The sequence below is a fragment of the Trichomycterus rosablanca genome, chromosome 8 (genome assembly GCF_030014385.1).
Source record: "Trichomycterus rosablanca isolate fTriRos1 chromosome 8, fTriRos1.hap1, whole genome shotgun sequence".
NCBI classification, from domain to species: domain Eukaryota; kingdom Metazoa; phylum Chordata; class Actinopteri; order Siluriformes; family Trichomycteridae; genus Trichomycterus; species Trichomycterus rosablanca.
In genome coordinates, this window is record NC_085995.1 from 15193054 (window position 1) to 15217391 (window position 24338).

General features: G+C 37.9%; 1 protein-coding gene across 1 annotated transcript in view; it reads left to right on the forward strand.

The window, feature by feature from the left end:
* Positions 1-24338, forward strand: part of gpm6aa (glycoprotein M6Aa) — a 27488-nt gene continuing 3150 nt past the window's right edge. The window contains exons 1-6 of the mRNA XM_063000523.1: positions 1-94; positions 11864-12056; positions 13088-13244; positions 13332-13485; positions 14489-14565; positions 14656-14721. Coding sequence (XP_062856593.1) covers positions 58-94; positions 11864-12056; positions 13088-13244; positions 13332-13485; positions 14489-14565; positions 14656-14721 — 684 coding nt within the window. The 5' untranslated portion in view covers positions 1-57. The remainder of the gene's footprint in view (positions 95-11863; positions 12057-13087; positions 13245-13331; positions 13486-14488; positions 14566-14655; positions 14722-24338) is intronic.

A 24338-nucleotide genomic window follows, 5' to 3' on the forward strand; every position in this document is an offset into this window, starting at 1 on the left:
TTTTCGCACCAACATATCACTACAGAGTCTCCAAAAAATCAGGAAAAAAACAATAAAATGGAAGAGGACATGGATGAAGGACAGAGCCAGAAAGGTAAAGGAATGCCATTTTTTTCCCTTTATTAAACCATTTATTCATCAGTCATCAATATATTTTTGTGTTGTTGTTGTTTACTTTCGTGACTAATTTCCTGCATACCCTCTCTATTGTGTCTGATGAATTACAGAATTAGGTTACAGGAATATCAAAAAAGCAAAAAAAATCTGCCTTCATTTATCACCTGCAAAATAATTAAAATGATGTATGTGTAATTTCTTTTGCCCTAAAAACTAGAAATTGCTTTATAAGAAATTACACTGCTCATAAATAATGGCTAAAAAAATCAATTTCTGACAGAGAAGGCATGATTGACTGATGAATTAGTAAAGGGGTGTGTACAGGCAGTGAATGCTGTGCATGTGTATGTATAAAGGCTCTGAGGGGCTTGCCTTTGTTTGCTGCACATTTCAGTCCTATCCACCTTCCTTTTAAATGCAGGCGTCGCCTATATATTCATTTTCCCACTACTAGTCTTTGTGTGACGCTCAAAGCTTGATGTTTATAATACCAAAATACCAGACAGTGAACACAGCCCTATATGGGCATGTTTATGACAGGGCTGTAAAATATTTTCAGAATTGTACAGAATTTATTGGCCAGTTTTTCTTTGAAATTGTGTAGAATAGATACTAAAATTGTGCTTGTTTGCCTCCTACTCCTCCTCCTCCTTTTTTCATCCCCATGGTGGCTCTTCATGTGCATGCTGTTTTTTTCTTCCTTCAGTTTAAAGGCAGCGCATAATAAGCAGGATGGTAGAACAGCCTGTTGCCATGACAGTAGCCATGTATGTCATGTGTGCAAGTAAATGGTTACTGCAGTATAAATTACACATAGTACATAGACAGTATGAATAACATGGTATTATCAAATCTTAATAAATCTGCGAGCCCTTTAGAAATTTACAAATGTCTGGTTTTACATAAACAATGTGTATCACTGTTTTACTGCATAAGTATGCCGTGTGAGAAGAATATGGTCCTATACTATTTTAAACTTCTGATCAAGATACAGTTTATGACTATACAACCTTATTACTATTTGTCTGATAAGTAGTTTTAATTGGATGAGAGGTTCTGTTTTTGGAAGAGGTCAAAGCTCCAGTGACAATCCCACGGTCTGGGATCATGCATGGATCAAAAACTAAAAGGGACAGGGCACATTTTTACCTGCATTATTTCAATACTTAAAGTAATTCATACACTGGAATCAAGTCTTAACCAAAAGTTACATTATATTATAAAATTGTAAATGTGTTTTACCTGTTACACATGAGTATAATGTGATATATATTTAGCTTAGTGCATTATACTTCCAGTAGAGCCATATTTGGGATTCTGGCACTAAAACTATACTCATATGGATAAACATAGTAAGTAGAAATATATTTTGCCAATAAAAATGTGCTTAAATAAAAGAAAGAAAAAAACTAAAAAACTGACCCCAGATTGTTCTCTTTGCTGAAATGGCCTAGAACCAAATATGAGAGTTAGCGCTCTGATTACTGCTTCATCCATTACAAATCCAAGATCATTCTGTTAAGTGCATTTGGGGTTTTGCATTAGAGGTTGGTTAAGTACATTTATAATTTTTTAGAAAATTACATCTTGTAACTTCTTGCCATAACATTACTGCACTAAAGCAGCAGAAAAATTTTATGCAGCAGCTAACAAATGTTTCAAAAATCACATTGCCTAGCTCCTCTTCATATCAACCACCACTGTACAATTTATTAAAAATGACAAATTACAAATTGCTCACAGCAGACAGGAAGCAGAAGGAAGGAAGGATAAAAAATAAAACAGCATCGTGAGAGAATGGGCATTTCATTAGCACTTATCTTTATTGCGTTACAGAACATTAGGTCATTACATGGCCACAACAGTGCCTCTTCTCCTCCTTTATTTATGAGTGTGTGTGTGTAATGTCCTTTTATCTTATTCTATAAGTGATGTTTTTGACTTACTCTGGGGTTACAAAGAGTCTTTTAACATTTTTAATAGCTAGCAGCCTCATTAAAACTGTACTTTTTGTTATTCTAGATATCTTTAAATGTTTTATAATGAGTCCTGATATTTGTTGATATAACCCCAGAGTCAGTTTACAAACTATGGTCTTATTTTACATTATTATTTTAGGTTAAGAATATTTAGAATGTCAGAGACTATATGCTTACCAAACCTAAAAACCACCACTAGGTTCTTTGCAAGAGGTTTAACATAATGCTTAGAATTCCAAAGATAGCATTACTTATTAGATTAGAGAATAACTTTTGAGTCACTTTCTTTAGGGTTAAGATGCTTTAATGTCAGTCACTTGACTTTAACAGAAAAATGTATGTATGTAGTAGGTTGAATACCTTTGGTGAGTTATCTGATTTTGTGTGTACAAGCATGCATTTGGTCAGGTTGTGAATATTTTTGCTTATATAGGTGATTGTGTGCAAGATTATTTCTAATGTGTTGCTAGGAGGTTGCCAAGGTGTACTCATTGGTTGTTAAGGTTTTCTTAGGTGGTTGCTAAGGTATATGAAGATTGATTTGAGGAGGGCTAAAAAGGGAGATATAGAAAGGGCAATTCAGTATTGGTTGTGGATTAGATCTTGTTAACCTGCAGTAAAGGACTTACGTGCAGTTTGGTGGCTGTCAGGACAATGAAACTGTAAAGCGTAGGCATGGATGAAAATGAATGGGTGTGGGACTGAGGGATGAAAAGAACAAGAAATAGGGAAGTGTGGATCATGGCTGATGATTAGAGCCTGTTGCACTGCACTGAAGGTGTACATGAATATTGGTAGTTGTAGGGTAATGAAAAGAGGTTTTTGGCAGGTGCAAAAAGGAATAGAAGTGAATGAGAGTGTGTGGTGGGAATTGCCTAATGCAATAATGATAATAAGAAGAATAAGACTATCGGATAACAATAATATCTAATAATAATAATAATAATAATAATAATAAAACAATTATGCTCAATACACAGGCATCACACACACACACACACACTTGTATTAATTAAGCACATTTACACATTGCTTTTTGTGGTTTTCGTTGCCTTTTTGATATTGTTCTGTTCACAGTCCCCACAAACACACTTATAAACGCACTCACATACACACAGACATGCACACACAGGACCTCTGTGGTTCTGCCAGTTGTCTTTGTGGCTCAGATCTGACTATTATTAGTGTGTAAGAAGAAAGCCTTATTGTTCTGGCTTTTGTTTAACACCAACCTAATGTGGCCCCACTCAGATGGTGGACTAGTTGTGCAAGACCTTTACATTTTTTTAAACTACTGAGACTCTATAGACCTTTACTTGTGCACACCCACACATGGAAACAAATAAATTATATTTTCAAAAGTCTGTGGACCTGTGATGATAAATTTGTCAGACATATTATTTTAAAATTATGGGTCATAGAGTTGCCCCCCATACCCCTTCAACTTGTGGCTATACTATCTTCACCAAATTTTTAAGTTAAAGTAGTCAGTGTCTGCAACTGAAGGTAATGTTCCTGGAACCAAAAGGGCCTTCAGAATAAAGATGAAAAGAAAAGGCCTTTGCTGAGAAAATATTGCAAATAATTGCATAATTTCACCTGAAATATTTTAACAAAGCCACAAAAAACATATATAACATATATACCAACCGGTGCAGGGAAGTTATTATTAATTCTGAGTGTAAATCTGCTGTAGTTGCATATACAGTGTATCACAAAAGTGAGTACACCCCTCACATTTCTGCAAATATTTCATTATATCTTTTCATGGGACAACACTATAGACATGAAACTTGGATATAACTTAGAGTAGTCAGTGTACAGCTTGTATAGCAGTGTAGATTTACTGTCTTCTGAAAATAACTCAACACACAGCCATTAATGTCTAAATAGCTGGCAACATAAGTGAGTACACCCCACAGTGAACATGTCCAAATTGTGCCCAAATGTGTCGTTGTCCCTCCCTGGTGTCATGTGTCAAGGTCCCAGGTGTAAATGGGGAGCAGGGCTCTTAAATTTGGTGTTTTGGGTACAATTCTCTCATACTGGCCACTGGATATTCAACATGGCACCTCATGGCAAAGAACTCTCTGAGGATGTGAGAAATAGAATTGTTGCTCTCCACAAAGATGGCCTGGGCTATAAGAAGATTGCTAACACCCTGAAACTGAGCTACAGCATGGTGGCCAAGGTCATACAGCGGTTTTCCAGGACAGGTTCCACTCGGAACAGGCTTCGCCAGGGTCGACCAAAGAAGTCGAGTCCACGTGTTCGGCGTCATATCCAGAGGTTGGCTTTAAAAAATAGACACATGAGTGCTGCCAGCATTGCTGCAGAGGTTGAAGATGTGGGAGGTCAGCCTGTCAGTGCTCAGACCATACGCCGCACACTGCATCAACTCGGTCTGCATGGTCGTCATCCCAGAAGGAAGCTGACGCACAAGAAAGCCCGCAAACAGTTTGCTGAAGACAAGCAGTCCAAGAACATGGATTACTGGAATGCCCTGTGGTTTGACGAGACCAAGATAAACTTGTTTGGCTCAGATGGTGTCCAGCATGTGTGGCGGCGCTCTGGTGAGAAGTACCAAGACAACTGTATCTTGCCTACAGTCAAGCATGGTGGTGGTAGCATCATGGTCTTGGGCTGCATGAGTGTTGCTGGCACTGGGGAGCTGCAGTTCATTGAGGGAAACATGAATTCCAACATGTACTGTGACATTCTGAAACAGAGCATGATCCCCTCCCTTCGAAAACTGGGCCTCATGGCAGTTTTCCAACAGGATAACGACCCCAAACACAACCTCCAAGATGACAACTGCCTTGCTGAGGAAGCTGAAGGTAAAGGTGATGGACTAAACCCAATTGAGCACCTGTGGCGCATCCTCAAGTGGAAGGTGGAGGAGTTCAAGGTGTCTAACATCCACCAGCTCCGTGATGTCATCATGGAGGAGTGGAAGAGGATTCCAGTAGCAACCTGTGCAGCTCTGGTGAATTCCATGCCCAGGAGGGTTAAGGCAGTGCTGGATAATAATGGTGGTCACACAAAATATTGACACTTTGGGCACAATTTGGACATGTTCACTGTGGGGTGTACTCACTTATGTTGCCAGCCATTTAGACATTAATGGCTGTGTGTTGAGTTATTTTCAGAAGACAGTAAATCTACACTGCTATACAAGCTGTACACTGACTACTCTAAGTTATATCCAAGTTTTATTTCTATAGTGTTGTCCCATGAAAAGATATAATAAAATATTTGCAGAAATGTGAGGGGTGTACTCACTTTTGTGATACACTGTATATCATAGCGAGAGAGGTTGTGTTGACCTGGTTCAGATCAGATCAGTAGTTTAATTTGATTAGATTTATGGGTCAGGACTGTGGTGAGACAGCAGTCATAGAGAGCACTGGAGGAGGAAATCTCTGTGTTTTCCCTAACCCCCACTAAATGCACTCAGTGCGTTCACTGTTGCATTTGTTGACACACTATAAGTGGGTCATGGAGAGTGCCCCTGGGAAGGCAAACAACGGAAGCTTTAATTCTGCTCTTCTGAACATCTCAATAAAAATGTGTAAATAGAAAAGTGTACACGTTATGCGGTTACATTTTACTATCTTTTAAAAAATAGTGTGGTTTGTTTCTGAAAACTAAATTTGTTATTCAGTATAAAATAGTCTTTTCCTATGGTACTATTACTTTATGGTATAATAATAATAATAATAATAATAATTATTATTATTATTATTATTATTATTATATGTGTTATTATTATTATACGTATAATACTTTTTTATTTTTGTATTTATTACCTTTTTATGATTTGGCACACCTTTTATCTTATATTCTAGTTTAATGGTTATGAACTTTGCCTTGGGTTTAAAAATGTCCTTAATCAATCGACCTGTTTTCCATTGCCTTGACCACACACAAATTCAACAGGAGTACAAAGGGGCTTTTTGAATTTTACCAAAAGATTCCCTGTATGAATCAGATGACCTAGACAATTTATTTAGGTTTATTTAGGTATACTGTATGTTTAGTATGTTTTATTGTTAAACAAATCTAAAGACATAGTCTGAAGGAACTGAACTTAACATTTGTAAATAGTGCAAATGAGTTGGGGGTAAAGAGGTGTCAGACTGACAGATGGGTTCAGGGTCAGGGGCAAGTTTGGAGGGGGTTGGAGAGGTTAGATAGCATTATGGAAGCATCAGTGTTCATTTTTAACCTCAGTCTAAGATTATAAAAGTGATATATACACTGATATAGTGATATATACACTGACCATTATGACCACTGACAGGTGAAGTGAATAACACTTATTATCTCTTCATCACGGCACCTGTTAGTGGGTGGTATATATTAGGCAGCAAGTGAACATTTTATCCCAAAGTTGATGTGTTAGAAGCAGGAAAAATGGACAAGCGTAAGGATTTGAGCGAGTTTGACAAGGGCCGAATTGTGATGACTAGACGACTGGGTCAGAGCATCTCCAAAACTGCAGCTCTTGTGGGGCGTTCCCGGCCTACAGTGGTCAATATCTATCAAAAGTGGTCCAAGGAAGGAACAGTGGTAAACCGGCGACAGGGTAATGGGCGGCCAGGGTCATGCGGAACCAACATAATATTAGCAAGGTGGTCATAATGTTATGCCTCACTGGTGTATAACCATATTTAAATATTTTATAGTTAACATACAGTATACACAATGAGACCAAAAGTATGTGAGCACTAACCCACAAGCTTGTTGGTCATTCTGCTTCAGAAACATGAGCATTATAATAAAGTACCTTATGCCTTATTTGCAGTTATAACAGCTTTTATTGTTTTTATTGTGCTATTAATGTTTTGTAAAAGCATTTGTGAGGCCAGGCACTGATATTTGATGAGAAATCCTGGCTCACAATCAATGTTCCAATTAAACCCAACAGTATTTGGATCATGACTCTGTACAGGTCACTGGAGTTCCTTCACCCCAAACCTGTCAAACCATGTTATGATGGACCTTGCTGTGTGTGTTAAATCTCTGTGTTTTTCCTAACCCCCACTAAATGCACTCAGTGTGTTCACTGTTGCATTTGTTGACACACTATAACCAGAGTGATATGCTAACCACTAATGCTATCATGACTGTAAGTAAATATGTATTTAAAGACACTTGAACCCAACACTGCTAAATAATAAAAAAAACAAATCATTGATACTACCAAGAATTAGGATTACAAAGTAAAACTGGAATTACAAAAATGCAAGTAAAACAAGGAGTAGATGCTATGCTATGTGATGGACAGTTAGTATTGTTAGAATTCAGGTGATTGTCAGTGGCATGGTTGTGCAGAAGTCTACATCCTAGGAACTGCTTCTAAAGTGATTATAGAACATCTGGCAGAATGCTGACAGCTGGATGATCCAGACAACAATTATGGAATTCCTCTTTTAGGAGGGGACCAATGAGAGCTGGTCTGAGCCATATCCCTTCCAGCCCACCAGATACTGGAGCCACCCCCTGTACTGTTAACAAGAGTTCTCACAGCATAGGCTGGTGCTTCATTCACAAGGCAAGATTTGGAAGTTACCCTGTTGATGCATAGAGGCAGCAATTGCCCCAGCGACGAGAAACCCTTTTTCAGCCATTGTACCCCTTTATAGGTGCCTGGCTGGCTGATGGCAGAGCTTATATAAGAACTCAAGAGCGTGAGATAGCATGTTTTACCATTTAGTATTCTGTCTGTGGATGATCCTCTCTACTTAGAGATGGGTGGATTTTCATTGTAACTGGGGTTCCAGTTGGAACACTAGAGAGGTTCCAGCCACATCAAGCCATTGATACCACTACTCTAGAGCCAGCTTGATGGCAAGAAACTCCAGTTTACAACTTCTTTATGTAGAGTACCTAAGTTCTCAGTACCTAAATCGCACAGATTTCAGTTTCTGATGAGGACACTGCCCCACTTCTAGTTCCAGCTAAAGACATTGCTTTCCCGGCTATGTACAGGTCTTTGACTCTCTCCCAAAGCAGTATCTGGCTTCTATGGCTTCTGGCTTCTGTTTTTATACCATCACCACTTTCAACACCCCCTTACCAGTTTCAGCCTGTCCACCATCACTGCTTTTAGTTTCAGCTGGTCCTCTGGCTTGTTTGATGGTTCCAGGAGTTCCCCAGGCTCCTTTGCTGGTTCCAGCCAGTTCACCAGCTCCTTTGCCACTTCCAGACAGTCCCCCAGCTGCATAGCCTGTTACATCCAATTTTCCTGCTCTTGTGGTGGTCCCAAAGATGTTGCTTCCATTACTCTCCATTACTGTTTTCAGTCCCAGCTGGCCCCCTAACTCCTTTGCTGTTTCCAGCCAATCATCTGACTACTTTGCATGTTCCAGACAATCCCCTGGCTCAGTCCCCTGCTTGTTTGGTGGTTTTAGCTAGTCTTCCAGCATGTAACATGCAGTTTCCCTGCTCTTTTGCCAGTCTCAGAACTCACTAGCCCAACCAGTTTCCCAAAAGAGCTAGCAGTTCCAGACCCGTAATCAGTCCCTGCCGGCTCCTAGAAGTCCTAGCTGGCTCCCAAGACCTCTTCCCTTGCTGCCAAAAGAGCCTCTATCCACGTTGAGCAACAAAAAATTTGTTTCCTAGAGCCCAGAACCTCTTCTATCTGACTCTCACTGGAGAAAGATTTATCAGTATTAATTAAAAAAAGTCTTTATAACCTCTTTGTCCTAGGTACACTGGACGCAAGGCAGGAAAACTCTAGACAGGGCACCAGTGTATAGAAGGGCATTACCCACTCTATTGCTTACATTCAGGGACAAATGAAATACAGTAAGCCTTTTTGGCATGTTCCAAAAACTCATGCCCAAATACTCTTAAATTAATCAGCACTCATTGTAAAGTTTAAATAATAAGGTCAAGTATGATGTCAACAACTTAAGTTATAGACAAACTAAAATAATGTTTGTGATTATAGTACTTACTTTAACAAAAGTGAGTACTATATGGCTTTTTACTCAGTGTTACTAGGTAAGATGAGCCAATGAAGAGCCAAGAAGAGCTAAAATCACATTTTTGTGTTGGCATTAAAGCCAGCTTGTCTAAAAAAAGCAGTGTAAAACATCTGTCCTAACTACCCACTGAACACAAACTCAGTACGCATTAATAATGTATGATACTGTGTGTGTGTGTGTGTGTGTGTGTGTGTGTGTTTACATGTGCCTGTCACTAAATTATAAATGAAACATCAGACTGCTTTTTATCCACTGGCAGCAGTATATACTTATGTCCACATTTGCATGTATTATTGTATATACTAAACTATATATATATATATATATATATATATATATATATATATATATATATATATATATCTGTATATATATATATAAACTAAATATAAACTGTTTCATTACAGAAAGCTTTTCTATTATTTATTTTTTTATTTGTTATATAACATTTTGCAGTATACACCCACAAACTGTCAGTGCTTTGGGTCACAGTAGGTGGTAATTACTTACAATTATAAACAGGCTTTGTGGTCAGTGCTCTGTAAAAGCTATTCACATTTTATTTCAGTTTTGTCAGCAAGAGAAACCAAATCCATAAAGCATCTAATCAACTGTTATATAACTGAACTTGCTTCTCTAGAGGCAGTTTGGAACTTAAGTTTGTATTCAAGCCAAAGACAACCAATTTTAGCAGTTTATGATCTTCAGCGGTTGTGACCATTTTTGCAAGCATACCACTTTGCAGCTGAGCATGTTTACCCATTGTGCACTTCCAGTTCAGTTTTGCATACTCTCTGTGTGTGTGTGTGTGTGTGTGTGTGTGTGTGTGTGTGTGTGTAAAAAGGAAATAACAAAACAATTGAAGATGCCTTGAATGGAGGGGAAAAAAGGGGGCCGGATGTTTCCACATAAAGGCTGAAGGTTTTTAACATAATAATGATGTGGTTACTTTTCCCTCAGCAGCTATTAGTTCTATTCTAGCAACAATTGCACCAAACAGAATGAGCAGGACCATTTTTATGTAACAAATTATGCAGTACAGTAGTTTACAATCTACATATAACATGTAGGAAACAGACTGTGGTAACAGACAGAAAAACTGGTGAGTAAATGTAAATACAGCAGTAAGACAGACAAACAGTCTCTCTCTCGCTCTCGCTCTCTCTCTCTCTCTCTCACACACACACACACACACACACACACACAAACTGATATTACAGTTTTCCCCAAACCTTTAAACACATCACCAGAATCAGTGGCTCAATTTTGTGATCAAAACTTCAAATTCACAAAGAGTTAACTGCTTTGTTTTAATGTACAAATCTTTTGCAAAATACATTTAACACATTTAAAACATAGCACAATGTTTTCTCTTCTCAAAACTAATTCATTCCACCAAAACAATACTCAGCTATAATATGCTTATCTATTACAGCCCATCAAATAGATACTGTCATGATTTATTCAAAATCATTAAAACTGTGTTTGTATGTTTTGGCTTCATGGGGTCATATTACACATTCAATTACATACATGGTGGAAGTGTGTTGACCCAAGCAACACACACACACACACACACACAGATATATAGTGCAACATGAGTGAGACTAACTTGTAATTAGTGTGTAGAATTTTGACGGCCAGTGTTTCTAGGTGACCAAAATGTGCTAAATAATGTTTGGTTTTGCCAAACAGTGATTAGAATGATATTTGACTGAGAACAAATGGAATTGTGTTTAGAGTTTAGCCGTTTGAAGTCAGGTTGTTGACACATGAGGTTAAAGTTTTTAGAATTGTGTGCATAGTTGTATTTTTGGATGTATAAAATGAGGAAAAACTGTATTGTTCTCTAGCTTAGGTGGACAGATATACAGACAGAACGACAAAAGCCATTTAAATCACAAACAAACATAGACATAAAAGAAATTCAACATTGGACTCTGTTACACAAAGTAAAAACCATAAATGAGTTCAATGCAGAAATACCTTTAAGTTCTCTGGGCCCAAACTCATCTAAGAAGGTCCAAAAGACAGTGGAAATGTGTGCTGTGGTCAGATGAGTTAATGGTTCAGCTTTTTTTCAACATCTGTCATGGGGTGGGGATGCATCATTGCCCATGGCATGGGTGACATGCATATGTGTGAGGGCACCATTGATGCAGAGGCATATATTGGGATTTTAGAGAAACTTATGCTGCCATCAAGGTGACAGCTTGATGGGGATGTCCATTGTTATTTTAGCAAGACAATGCTTCTTATCCATAATAAATAAAACATTAAAAACAATAAAAATAAATAAATGATAATAAAAGTAAAGCTATTAATTTTCTTAGAATATGTTGGGCTAAAAATATGCTATACATACATCATATTTTCTTATTATTTTGGAACATTCCATAATGTGGTAAAACTCTGTGGCAGGGCCACCTAATTCTGTAGTAGTAATTGTTGACTGTAGTAGGTGACTTCTATTTGTCCATATAAACAGGGCTGGTCTGAATACACCCATACTATTTTAAGTAGATGGAACAACACAAACACACCATCACTTAATGCTTTGTCCACATGGTAAGATCTAAAACAACAACCACAAAAACACAGTGCTCAGTTATTTAAACTTGACATCACCAAAGGCTTAGCTGCTCCTATGGAAGCAAGAAGTCCCTGGCTCAACATTAGCACCTAAAAACTATAACATTTTAGGCTCATGTACAAAATGTCACTTGAATGAATTCATGTAATCAATCTACTTCCTTTTTATTTGGTTCCCAGGATGTATGGAGTGCTGTCTGAAGTGTTTGCGTGGGATTCCGTACCCATCACTGATTGCCACCATCCTGCTCTATGCCGGTGTGGGCCTGTTCTGTGGCTGTGGTCATGAAGCTCTGACTGGCACCGTTTCAATCTTGCAGAAGTACTTTGAGGTGATCAGGGCACCAGGAGACACAGTGGATGTCTTTACCATGTAAGCAACTAATCCAAACCAGTCTAATTACTTTATTTTGTTACGCAGCCAAATTTTTTGTTAGTTCATTATATAATGTGTTTATGTACTTGGGTGAATAGGTGTACATGTACTTTTAAAAAAAAACATGGACATTGTTTTTTTGTCTGGAGTTAATGTTTCATTAGTTTTTTTTGTATTCTTGTAAAAAGGTATTGATAAAAGTAATGATAGAACTACTAATGCATTGGTATAACTACAAACCCAAACCAAGTTAGGACTGCAGGCAAGTTAGGACTGCAGGCAGGCCAGTCCAGTACCCGCACTCTCTTCTTCTGCAGCCATGCCTTTGTCAGGGTCTAAACTGGCTTTTTGTTGGCCTGGTTTATCCATAATATTCCCCTTAACACTACAAACTCAAGAAAAAAACAGTGAGTTTTAATGAAACTGTGTTTTTTCAATAAAGGTAATTATCTAGTTGTAGCTGGAGGACATGCCTGATATGGATTTATGTTCATCCACTGTTCTGTTCTGCAATAGATGAGTATGTCATCTAGGTAGATGAACAAGTATCGATTAGAGGCCTCCCTAAAGACCTTATTAATTAACTGCTGGGAGACAGCTGAGGCATTTATCAACCCAAAGGACATCACTAGGTTTTTGTAGTGACCTAAGTGACTACAGGTTTAACTTAGAAAAAAAGGCTGGGTAGTGTAGTTCTCAGAAAACTACTCAAAAGTCAACCAATGCCTACCTCTGCTGATTGATGTAGGCTTGCAGGCCGGGATGTTACAGCTGATTTTACATTTGATTTTATTAGTATTTTATACATTGTACTGATCATTTTTAATAAACATTTTTAAAGATGTGTTTGATTTGTTCATCACTGTTTGGGTCAGTATATTTCCAGTTAAAATATTTGACAGTTTTATTACATTAAGTATTAAAATACTGTAAATAAAGCAAATAAATAAAGACAAATGTGTATATATAAATACTTAATTTCTCCATTCTGCAGCTATTAAACTCTGAGTCTATTTTTGTGACTGCAGCATTGACATCATCAAGTACGTAATCTATGGAATTGCCTCGGCTTTCTTTGTCTATGGAATCCTGCTGATGGTGGAGGGCTTTTTCACCAGTGGAGCCATTAAAGATCTGTATGGAGATTTTAAGATTACTGTTTGTGGTCGCTGTGTTAGTGCATGGGTAAGTTTTTAGCCCCACATTTGAAATGCCACAGTGGATTTTGGCTACCTGCTGTTTTTCTAAGAATGTCAATTCCACTTTTTTCAGTTCATCATGCTGACTTATATATTTACGTTGGCCTGGTTGGGAGTTACAGCCTTTACTGCTTTGCCCGTTTTTATGTACTTTAACATCTGGACCATCTGCAAAAACAACACTGTGCTGGAGGGAGGAAATCTGTGTTTGGACCCACGCCAGTTTGGTAAACAGATAAAATTGTGTGCTTACTTAATGTCTGACTGTATTAAAAGACACTTTTATGTCCCATTAAGACATAAGGTCATATATCAATCCAATAATAATGATAATAATAATAATAATTATTATTATTATTATTATTAAAACATGCTTGTCTCTTTAATAAAGAGTATTAGAATAGAGCTTATTACACTTATTAAAAGGCAACTCCAAAAGATACAGTGCCATGAAAAAGGGTTTTCCCTCTCTCCAGACTTACTTTTAATAAAACATTTAAGACAAAGGCAACCTAATTCAGCACAAAATACAATAAATATTGTATTGGCTTCTTTTAACAGTGAGTCTAAAATTAGCATATAATTTACTAAAGCTGTAGACTATTTAAGTTGCAGCTGATTTGGCCTACCTGGATCTGCCTCCTTAGGGCAAGTTAAGAAGGGTGCTGTGAAATGAGCAACCACAAAGCTGTGCTTACTTTAAGTACTTTGAATGCTAAAATGAGAGTTAAAAAAGGGTTAATATTTGTTAATAATTTATGTAATTGTAGCTATCAAATGTGTAGAGTTTGAGATCCTTTTTTCAAGGATGGCCTGGCAGAGCACCGAACAGAAACAACTGGCCATGTCTGAGAGAGGGAGGGTCATATGTGAATCCCCCTTATTAACATTGCAAAAGCAACTCTTGCTGGCATGTTTAGTGAAGAAACATACACAGGGCATAGTGTAATCCTCAATACCACATATTTGCCAGTGAATCATTTATATCATTTTTTTATCTGCAACCATTTGGTATGTTGGTTTGGGTGACAAATATCCATTTTGACCTTGGTAATTTTTAAATAAAGAATACAAAACCACTTGACTGAATACACCCTAATAAACAATATATTTAAAATGTTCACAAAAGTTAAATAAAGTATTTGAAATAACATGTACATATAAACTACAAATGTTTTAGTATTTTTGTAGGGAGATTACTCATTATGTTATCTCTGTTGTGGATTGTAGGTGTTGTAACTATTGGTGAAGAAAAGAAGGTGTGTGCAGGAACTGAAAAGTTCTTCAAACTGTGTGAATCAGGCGATGTAAGTTTTAATTTGAAATATTTATATATTACTTAAGCGTTGAATGATAATGTAATGTTTTGGTGAGTAAAATACTGGTTCTTTTTTCAGGTGGATATGACCTTCTATCTGTTTGTGTGTGCCCTGGCTGGAGCAGGAGCTGCAGTGATTTCTATGGTAAGTCAAATTACAAGTAAAGTAATAGTACAAATATAAACTATTACCAGTATAATTAGTATGAATATGTACATGACATTGCAAGTTTATTACTTACTAGATCAGTATCTCTAATAGTTGCCAGTGTTGTAGTGTTTCAGGTTTTATTTTATCCCATTCTTCCTGCAAACACATCTTAAGATGTGCAACAGTACGGGGTCGTCGTTGTTGCATTTTTTGTTTCAAAATTCTCCACACATTCTCTAATGGGGACAGGTCAGGACTGCAGGCAGGCCAGTTCAGTACCCGTACCCTCTTCCTCCGCAGCCATGCCTTTGTAATGTGTGCAGCATGTGGTTATGCATTGTCTTGTTGCATGGACGTCCCTGGAAAAGATGAGGTCTTGAAGGCAGCATATGTTGCTCTAAGATCTTAATGTACTTTTCTGCATTAATGATGCCATCACAGAAGTGTAAATAATCTTTGCCAAGGGCACTGACACAGCCCAATACCATGACAGACCCTGGCTTTTTTAGACTTGTTGCTGATAACAGTCTGGATGGTCCTTTTCGTCTTTGCTCCGGAGCACACAGCGTTCATTTTTTCCAAAAAACACCTGGAATACTGATTCATCTGACCACAATACACATTTCCATTGTGTGATGGTCCATTCTAGATGCCTCCGAGCCCAGAAAAGTCGATGCCGCCTCTGAAATGGTTAACATGAGGCTTCTTTTTAACACAGTCCAATTTTAAGTGGCATTTGTGCATGTGACTCTGTATTGTAGTGCTTGACAAAGGATTGCCAAAGTAATTCCTCACCCATGTGGTTAAATCAGCTATTGTTGAGTGGTGGTTCTTGATGCAGTGTCGTCTGAGGGATCAAAGATCACGGGTGTTCAGCTTAAGCTTGTGCCCTTGGCTTTTACGCACTGAAATTCCTCCTGATTCCTTGAATCGTTTAATTATATTATGCACTGTAGAAGAAGAAATATGCAAATCCCCTACGATCTTTCTTTGAGGTTCATTGTTTTTAAAAATTTCAATCATTTTCTCACGCATTTTTTGACAAACTGGAGATTCTCTGATCATCTTTGCTCAGCCTTTCCTGGATGCTGCTTTTGTACCAAACCATGATTACAATCACCAGTTGACATCACTTGTTTGGAATCATATCATTATTTAGTTTTTTCACCTGATTACTAGCCCTAAATTGCCCCTGTCCCAAGGCACTGATCTTCAGTGACGGGAGTCGATGGTGTAATTTAATTATGCTCTGGGGCAGGTTGCACTGTGTGTGAATATGAGTTTCTCTCCAGGCTTGTGATATGTGACTGGTTAAACGTGTGTGTGTGTGTGTGTGTGTGTGTGTGTGTGTGTGTGTGATATGGCCTGTTTTGCCAGTGCCAGTGCAGTATTGTTAATAAAGAGATTTTTCACAGAATATGAAAGTGCTAATGTTGGAAATTGAAAATGAAATTGAAATGGGAAATGAATGTTAGAAATGAATGTTGCCTTTTTTATGTAACTTGCCTTTTTCATGTAATGTTTTAATATTTTTTATTAAAAGGACCTTTAAATGCAATAAATAGCCTAACAGAATAACTAGTGCCAAAAACATACAGATATTCCATAAGTTAAATATACAGAACAAGGCACCACTGAAGCATGAACTCAAAAGCACAAACTTTTCAATATGGAGTGCTAGGATGTTAGACTGCTATATTCTCATTTAATTTCATGTATATTTTACATTACATTTTACATTACATTTTCAGCATTTAGCAGACGCTTTTATCCAAAGCGACTTACACAATGAGCTGAACACGATGAGCAATTGAGGGTTAAGGGCCTTGCTCAGGGACCCAACAGTGACAACTTGGTGGTGGTGGGGCTTGAACTGGCAACCTTCTGTTTACTAGTCCAGTACCTTAACCACTGAGCTATCACTGTTTATGTTTTATCACCGCTTTTATCTGGTCATGGTCGTGGGCAGGTCTTGCTTTCTTGTAGTCACTGGGCACAATGCAGTAACACATTCCATCTAACCTCCCCTCACAAATGACATAGCCAGTTAGGTCTGTTTGTAGACACCAGACTGGCCAGTAGCACTAGAATTTGGAACCCTGGATTCAGGGGTAGTGGGCTACCATATTTTTACAGTTGTGTTATCCTAGCATCCTAGACTGCTACATAATAATCACAACTTTATAACTTCAACATTAATAATTTAACATAATGGGTGCCGTAGAGGCTTAGTGGGTAGCACTGTAAGCCCACAGCAAGAAGATCCTGGGTTTGATTCCCAGGTGGGGTGGTTTAGCTCCTCTTTTTGTGGAATTTGCATGTGTTCCCCATGCCTGCATGAGTTTCCTCCAGGAGCTCTGGTTTCCACCTATAGTCCAAAGACATGCAGTGAGGTTAATCAGAGACACAAAAATTCCCCTCTGTGTGTGTGTGAGAGAGAGAGAGAAAGAGAGAGAGACGACCTGTCCGGGGCTGTTTCCTACCTTTTGCCCAGTGAATTGGATCTGCCACGACCCTGAAGAATAAAGCGGTAGTAAAACACTTTATGAATGGATGAACTTGACATAGTTTTTAGCCTGCTTTCACCACATTCTTCAATGGTCAGGACCCCTACAGGACCTAACACCTACAGGTATTATTTGGGTGGTGGATCATTCTCAGCACTGCAGTGACACTGACATTGTGGTAGTGTGTTAGTGTGTGTTGTGCTGGTATGAGTGGATCAGACACAGCAGCACTGCTGGAGTTTTTAAATACCGTGTCCACTCACTGTCCACTCTATTAGACACTCCTACCTAGTTGGTCCACCTTGTAGATGTAAAGTCAGAGATGATCGCTCATTTATTGCTGCTGTTTGAGTTTATCTTCGAGACCTTCATCAGTGGTCACAGGACTCTGCCGACAGGGTGCTGTTGGTTGGATGTTTTTAGTTGGTGGACTATTCTCAGTCCAGCAGTGACAGTGAGGTGTTTAAAAACTCCAGCAGCATTGCTGTGTCTTATCCACTCATACCAGCACAACACACACTAACACACCACCACCGTGTCACTGCAGTGCTGAGAATGATCCACCACCCAAATAATACCTGCTCTGTGGTGGTCCTGGGAGAGTCCTGACCACTGAAGAACAGCATGAAAGGGGGCTAATAAAGCATGTAGAGAAACAGATGGATTACAGTCAGTAATTGTAGAACTACAAAGTGCTTCTATATGGTAAGTGGAGCTGATAAAATGGACAGTGAGTGTGGAAACAAGGAGGTGGTTTTAATGTTATGGCTGATCAATGTATATATGACTGCAACAAAATGCAAAATGGTGAGATTACATTACTTGTTCTCAAAGGCTAATAGCAGAATATTTGTTGCCTTGCTGGGCATTATGTAAAACTGAGCTGTTGTCAGGGTTGAATTAGGGAGGACTACTATTGTGCATCTTTCTTGTGTACTTTCTCCTTTATTTTATTATTATTTTTTCATGTCCTCCTTTTTAATCTTTTCATTTTTTTACTCACTCTCTCACTTCTCTGTGCTGTTGTCTTTTCTCGTTCTCAATGCTGGCAAAATGCTAGGTATACCACATAGTTGCTATGGAAACTACAAGAAGAAAGGCCAAGAAGATAGAAGGCCTGTTACAGGCAACACTTTTGCAGGCAACCATTTACATGATAAACCATTTGCAGGCAACCATTTTATGATAATACAGATTTTAACACAACTGTCTTTTGTCTACTATACATTTGGTAAAATACACCAAAAACAAAAATCACAGCATATCAACAGAAACAGCTTTCTTTGCTTGATAAGAAAGAATACCTGGGTGTGGCCTAATGATAACAACTGTAAATAAGCACATAAAATTGGCATGCATAAAAATGACATCAAACACAAAAGAATGTCTGGTCTGGGTGTGGCCTTGTTTTGGATTTGGAAAATTAGATTTTTCTGTGTTAGGTAAAAACACTACATAGTCAAATGCACTATGTATGACAGTTAAGTATGATGTTGTTAAACATCCTATACCAAATTGTAGTCATAACAGCCTTTCTTCTTTAGCAAGAGCTTTTTACAAAATTGTAATTGTGTCTATTGGAACTTGTGACCAGTTACTGAACAGAGGATTTGTGAGGTCAGAAAATGATGTAAGATGAAAAGGAGTTGCCAGCAATCAGTGTTTTATTTATTCTTAACAATGTTTAGTGGGGTTCAGAAATGTTCACAAGTCACAAAATACGAGTCCGAGTCACAAGTCTTTAGGCTAGAGTCCAAGTCAAGTCATGAGTCAATATATTATACACAAAACATATATTGGAAATGTAGCGTAGAAATAAACAAATAATCTGTAAATTCAGTTAAAAAAACAACAACAGATTAGCAACTGTATTTTGCCGTTTTACTTAGTGCCTTTACTTTCCTAGGTATCAGTTAAAAGCTTAAACTGACGTTTTGTTTTCATTGCAAATTACGGCACGGTGGCCAAAATCCAAAATACAGCAAAAAATTAATAACCAACGGTTACATTAGCTTATGTTGTTCCAGATGCTATTAGATTTACAAGCGTGTGTCCCATTAGGAATATAATCCATTATTTTGTAAATGTGCTTATAATTAAAAACCTCCAAACTTTTCCCGGTTGTGAAGTAAAACACGAACTCGTTAGAAAGCCAATCAAGTGTTTCATTGACACCATCTGTGTGATACTGCAAACTAGATACATGCAAAAAACAGCATTTCTTACTAATAATTAAAATCAGAAGGTCTGATTGGTTCAGAAAGCGGTTCTTACAATCATTAGTGACAATTCTGTAGGAGCGTTCCATTCACATTATTCGTTACTGTGAAGTGCACTTCTGTATTTCACCATTTTAAGTGAGATTTATATCCAAAGGGAGTAGGGAGCGATGCTTCATCACTACGCTGGAAGCTGGCTGGAACATTTACCCATTGCATGCGTTGCGGGTTAAGACGGCCGGAGGGTTATTACAGAGCAGAAAATTACACGATCAGAATGATGTTGGATCATATATATACTGGTGCTGGTCATAAAATTAGAATATCATGAAAAAGTGTATTTATTTCAGTAATTCCATTTAAAAAGTGAAACTATATTATTATATTACACAGACTGATATATTTCAAATGTTTATTTATTTTAATGTTGATGATTATAACTGACAACTAATGAAAACCCCAAATTCAGTATCTCAGAAAATTAGAATATTACTTAAGACCAATACAAAAAAAGGATTTTTAGAAATATTGGCCAACTGAAAAGCATGAACATGAAAAGTATGAGCATGTACAGCACTCAATACTTAGTTGGGGCTCCTTTTGCCTGGATTACTGCAGCAATGCAGCGTGGCATGGAGTCCATCAGTCTGTGGCACTGCTCAGGTGTTATGAGAGCCCAGGTTGCTCTGATAGTGGCCTTCAGCTCTTCTGAATTGTTGGGTCTGGCGTATCTCATCTTCCTCTTCACAATATCCCATAGATTTTCTATGGGGTTAAGGTCAGGCAAGTTTGCTGGCCAATTAAGAACAGGGATACCATGGTCCTTAAACCAGGTACTGGTAGCTTTGGCACTGTGTGCAGGTGCCAAGTCCTATTGGTAAATTAAATCTGCATCTCCATAAAGTTGGTCAGAAGCAGGAAGCATGAAGTGCTCTAAAACTTCTTGGTAGACAGCTGCGTTGACCTTGGACCTCAGAAAACACAGTGGACCAACACCAGCAGATGACATGGCACTCCAAACCATCACTGACTGTGGAAACTTTACACTGGACCTCAAGCAACATGGATTCTGTGCCTCTCCTCTTGTCCTCCAGACTCTGGGACCTTGATTTCCAAAGGTAATGCAAAATTTACTTTCATCAGAGAACATAACTTTGGACCACTCAGCAGTCCTTTTTGTCTTTATCCCAGGCGAGACGCTTCTGACGCTGTCTCTTGTTCAAGAGTGGCTTGACACAAGGAATGCGACAGCTGAAACCCATGTCTTGCATACGTCTGTGCGTGGTGGTTCTTGAAGCACTGACTCCAGCTGCAGTCCACTCTTTGTGAATCTCCCCCACATTTTTGAATGGGTTTTGTTTCACAATCCTCTCCAGGGTGCGGTTATCCCTATTGCTTGTATACTTTTTTCTACCACATCTTTTCCTTCCCTTCGCCTCTCTATTAATGTGCTTGGACACAGAGCTCTGTGAACAGCCAGCCTCTTTAGCAATGACCTTTTGTGTCTTGCCCTCCTTGTGCAAGGTGTCAATGGTCGTCTTTTGGACAACTGTCAAGTCAGCAGTCTTCCCCATGATTGTGTAGCCTACAGAACTAGACTGAGACCATTTAAAGGCCTTTGCAGGTGTTTTGAGTTAATTAGCTGATTAGAGTGTGGCACCAGGTGTCTTCAATATTGTACCTTGTCACAATATTCTAATTTTCTGAGATACTTAATTTGGGGTTTTCATTAGTTGTCAGTTATAATCATCAACATTAAAAGAAATAAACATTTGAAATATATCAATTTGTGTGTATTGAATGAATATAATATACAAGTTTTACTTTCTGAATGGAATTACTGAAATAAATCAACTTTTATATGATATTCAAATTTTATGACCAGCACCAGTATATATACTGTATATATAATTGTCACACGTAACTAATGTAAACACATACTGACTTCTGTTGTCCACAAGTCATTTTTTGCGAGTCACAAGTCGAGTCCGAGTTATTTGAAACAAGTCCGAGTCGAGTCTGAAGTCATGTGTGCGACTTACATGCAACTCGGACTCCCCATCTCTGGTCATGTATTTATGAACCCTGCTTTGTGCTCATGAGCACAATAAATAATTGATGTTTTTTTTAGTAAATTGAACATAAAAACCTAAATGTATTTACAAAAATATAAGTGACGTCTTGAGATGTTTAATGGGATTTAAGTTTAGACTTTATCTGGGTCACTCAAAGACATTCAGAAATTTGCCCCAAAGCCTCTCTTCTATTGTTTTGGCTGTTTGCTTCAAATTATTGTCTTGTTGAAAGGTATTGCTCCAAGGTATTGTATCTAATTAAATAAGAAACAAAATGTCTACTATTGATTTATTAAATCCACAATTTACTCAATATAAACATTCGAGTTCAGCAGGCATACTGTGTTTGAGTAAATCACAATTATGCATAGCGCTACCTTTCAATACTTGTATTAGGCTTATATTCAAGTTTCAGGTCTATAGTTGCAATCAAAATTGTTTAGCTCCCACTGCAAATTAGGTTTATTAGCAAAATTTACAAACGTTAAGCTGTTTGCAACAAACCAATCAAATGAACTATTTAAATAGCACAACACAACTAATATAACAAATTGTTTCTCCAAATTCAGAACAAAATGTCACTTTAAAGACTACAGACTACAGTCTCAGAATTATTCAACCTTATTCATAATAAGTGTTTTTAGTACTTAGTAGAGCACCCTTTTGCTGTCATGACTTGCTCCAATTTTGATGCATAGCCAGACACCAGCTTCTGGTAGTATTCCTGAGGAATCTGTTCATGGGCAATGGTCTCTGTTTCACCCATATTCATGGGTGTGTGTGCTGCAACTGCCTTCTGCAAATCCCACCAAAGATTTTCTATGGGGTTTACATCAGTCAGTTGTAACAGTCAGTCCAGAATCCTCCAGAACTTATTCTAAAACCAAGCTTTGGTGAACTTTGAGGTATGCTTGGGATCACTGTCCTTTTGGCCAATGTGTAAAGGGTATATTTTTTAGTGTATGCTTCATTCTTCCTCTTTCAGACACATACAAGAAAATCCCAAAACTTCAGTGGCTTATTATTTTAACAAATGGGGGTCCAGGCATCATTTCTGGCCAAGGAAGGAGCATTTATTATAGAGGATTCTATGCTGAAGTTAGGCTAGTCTGTGCATACATGTTCAGATGATAAAGGCATCAGATTCAAAGTCAGAGTGCTGTATACAGTAAAAATCCCCCACTGGTTCATACCAATTACTCCTCACTTATTTCCCAATTCTTGCCTAAAACAACACCGCTCAATAGCTGGGGTGTCTGATATTGTATATTGCATTTCATATAACACTGCATGTTTTCTATAAGACATGTCTGCATCTCAGACAGGCCAGTCTAGCACCTGAACTCTTCTGCAATTAAACCACACTGCTGTAACATGCAGAATGTGGCTTGACATTGTGTTGCTAAAACAAGCAGAAGCATTCAAGAAACAGAAATCAATTAGATACCAGTATATGTTGGTCCAAAATGCATATGTAACTTTTAGCATTGATAGTTTGCTTACAGATGTGCAATGTGTGCAATTTTAGGGGCAATAACAAGCCCTAAAACAAAGAGAGATGATGAAATTTTTTATGTTTGGCTTTTGAACCAAACAATGCTTGCTGTAACAATAAGGCACACTAGACAACAGCAGGTTATAAACGCTAGTGCAGATATTTAAAATATGTGAATATATACAAAAAACACAGATACTAAAAACAAAACCACCACCAGAACAATAATTTATCTTCTGTGCTGTCAAACAGTGGTGGCGGTTCATAAATGTTTTGGGGTTGTTTTGCTGCTTTTGCCATTACTATGAGCAAGTACTACCAAGGAACTTTTGGAGTGCAATGTAGAAAGCTCCAGCATACAGCATAGGATATGGGTCCTGGCAAAAGATGAGTGCTCCAAAATTACAGTAGAGAAGTAAACAAAACTTACCTATGCTTACATAAAGAGATTGATTTCAGTTTTTGTCGGTGTAATGATTTGTAGACGTGACAAGAGAGGGACGGACACACACAGAGGTTTCAGAAAGTATTTAATAACAAAAGACAAGAAAAAATACAGGTTTAAACAAGACAACACACTAACACATTAACTATGCTAACTGCTAAGCTAACTGCTAAACTAAACACACATGAACTAAGCTAAATGCTAAACTAAATGCTAATTGCTAAGCTAAATGCTAATATAAACATACAATGAGCCTAACTAAAGCTAAACTAAATGCTAACGCTAAACACATGAACAAAGCTAAACATAAACTAGACTAAGACAAGACATGAACAAGACTGAACTAGACTTCTAAGTAGTGATGTCAACCTCGAAACTCGTATTCAAAACTGAATCAATTCATTTGAATCTCAGTGTTTCGTTGCCTCAAAACGTTGCTTCAAAGTCACGTGACTGTCCCGGAAAAGGTGTCATTACGTCACGCTGTTTTGAAACGTTTTAAATCTGATCAATTGTATGTGTCAATGTGTAATAAATATTGCACAGCCTGGTTGTATAATAAATAATGGTCAATGTCAAGGACACTCATTATATGACGGAATGATGTTTCATACCACTATCACAACACACTTCTTTCTGTAAGAGAGATGTTACTGTTAGACCACTGATCGGACACTAGTGGTGTGATGATTCGAACATTTCACAAGCTCAAATCTTTTTCTAAATCATTTGTTTCATTTGCTTCAATCTCTCAAAAGCCCCACTTATGCCATCACTACTTCTAAGAATGAACAAACAAGAGCATGAATCAACTGGACCAACCTGACAAACTGACAAAGAAACCAAACCACCATGACAGAATCAAATCTC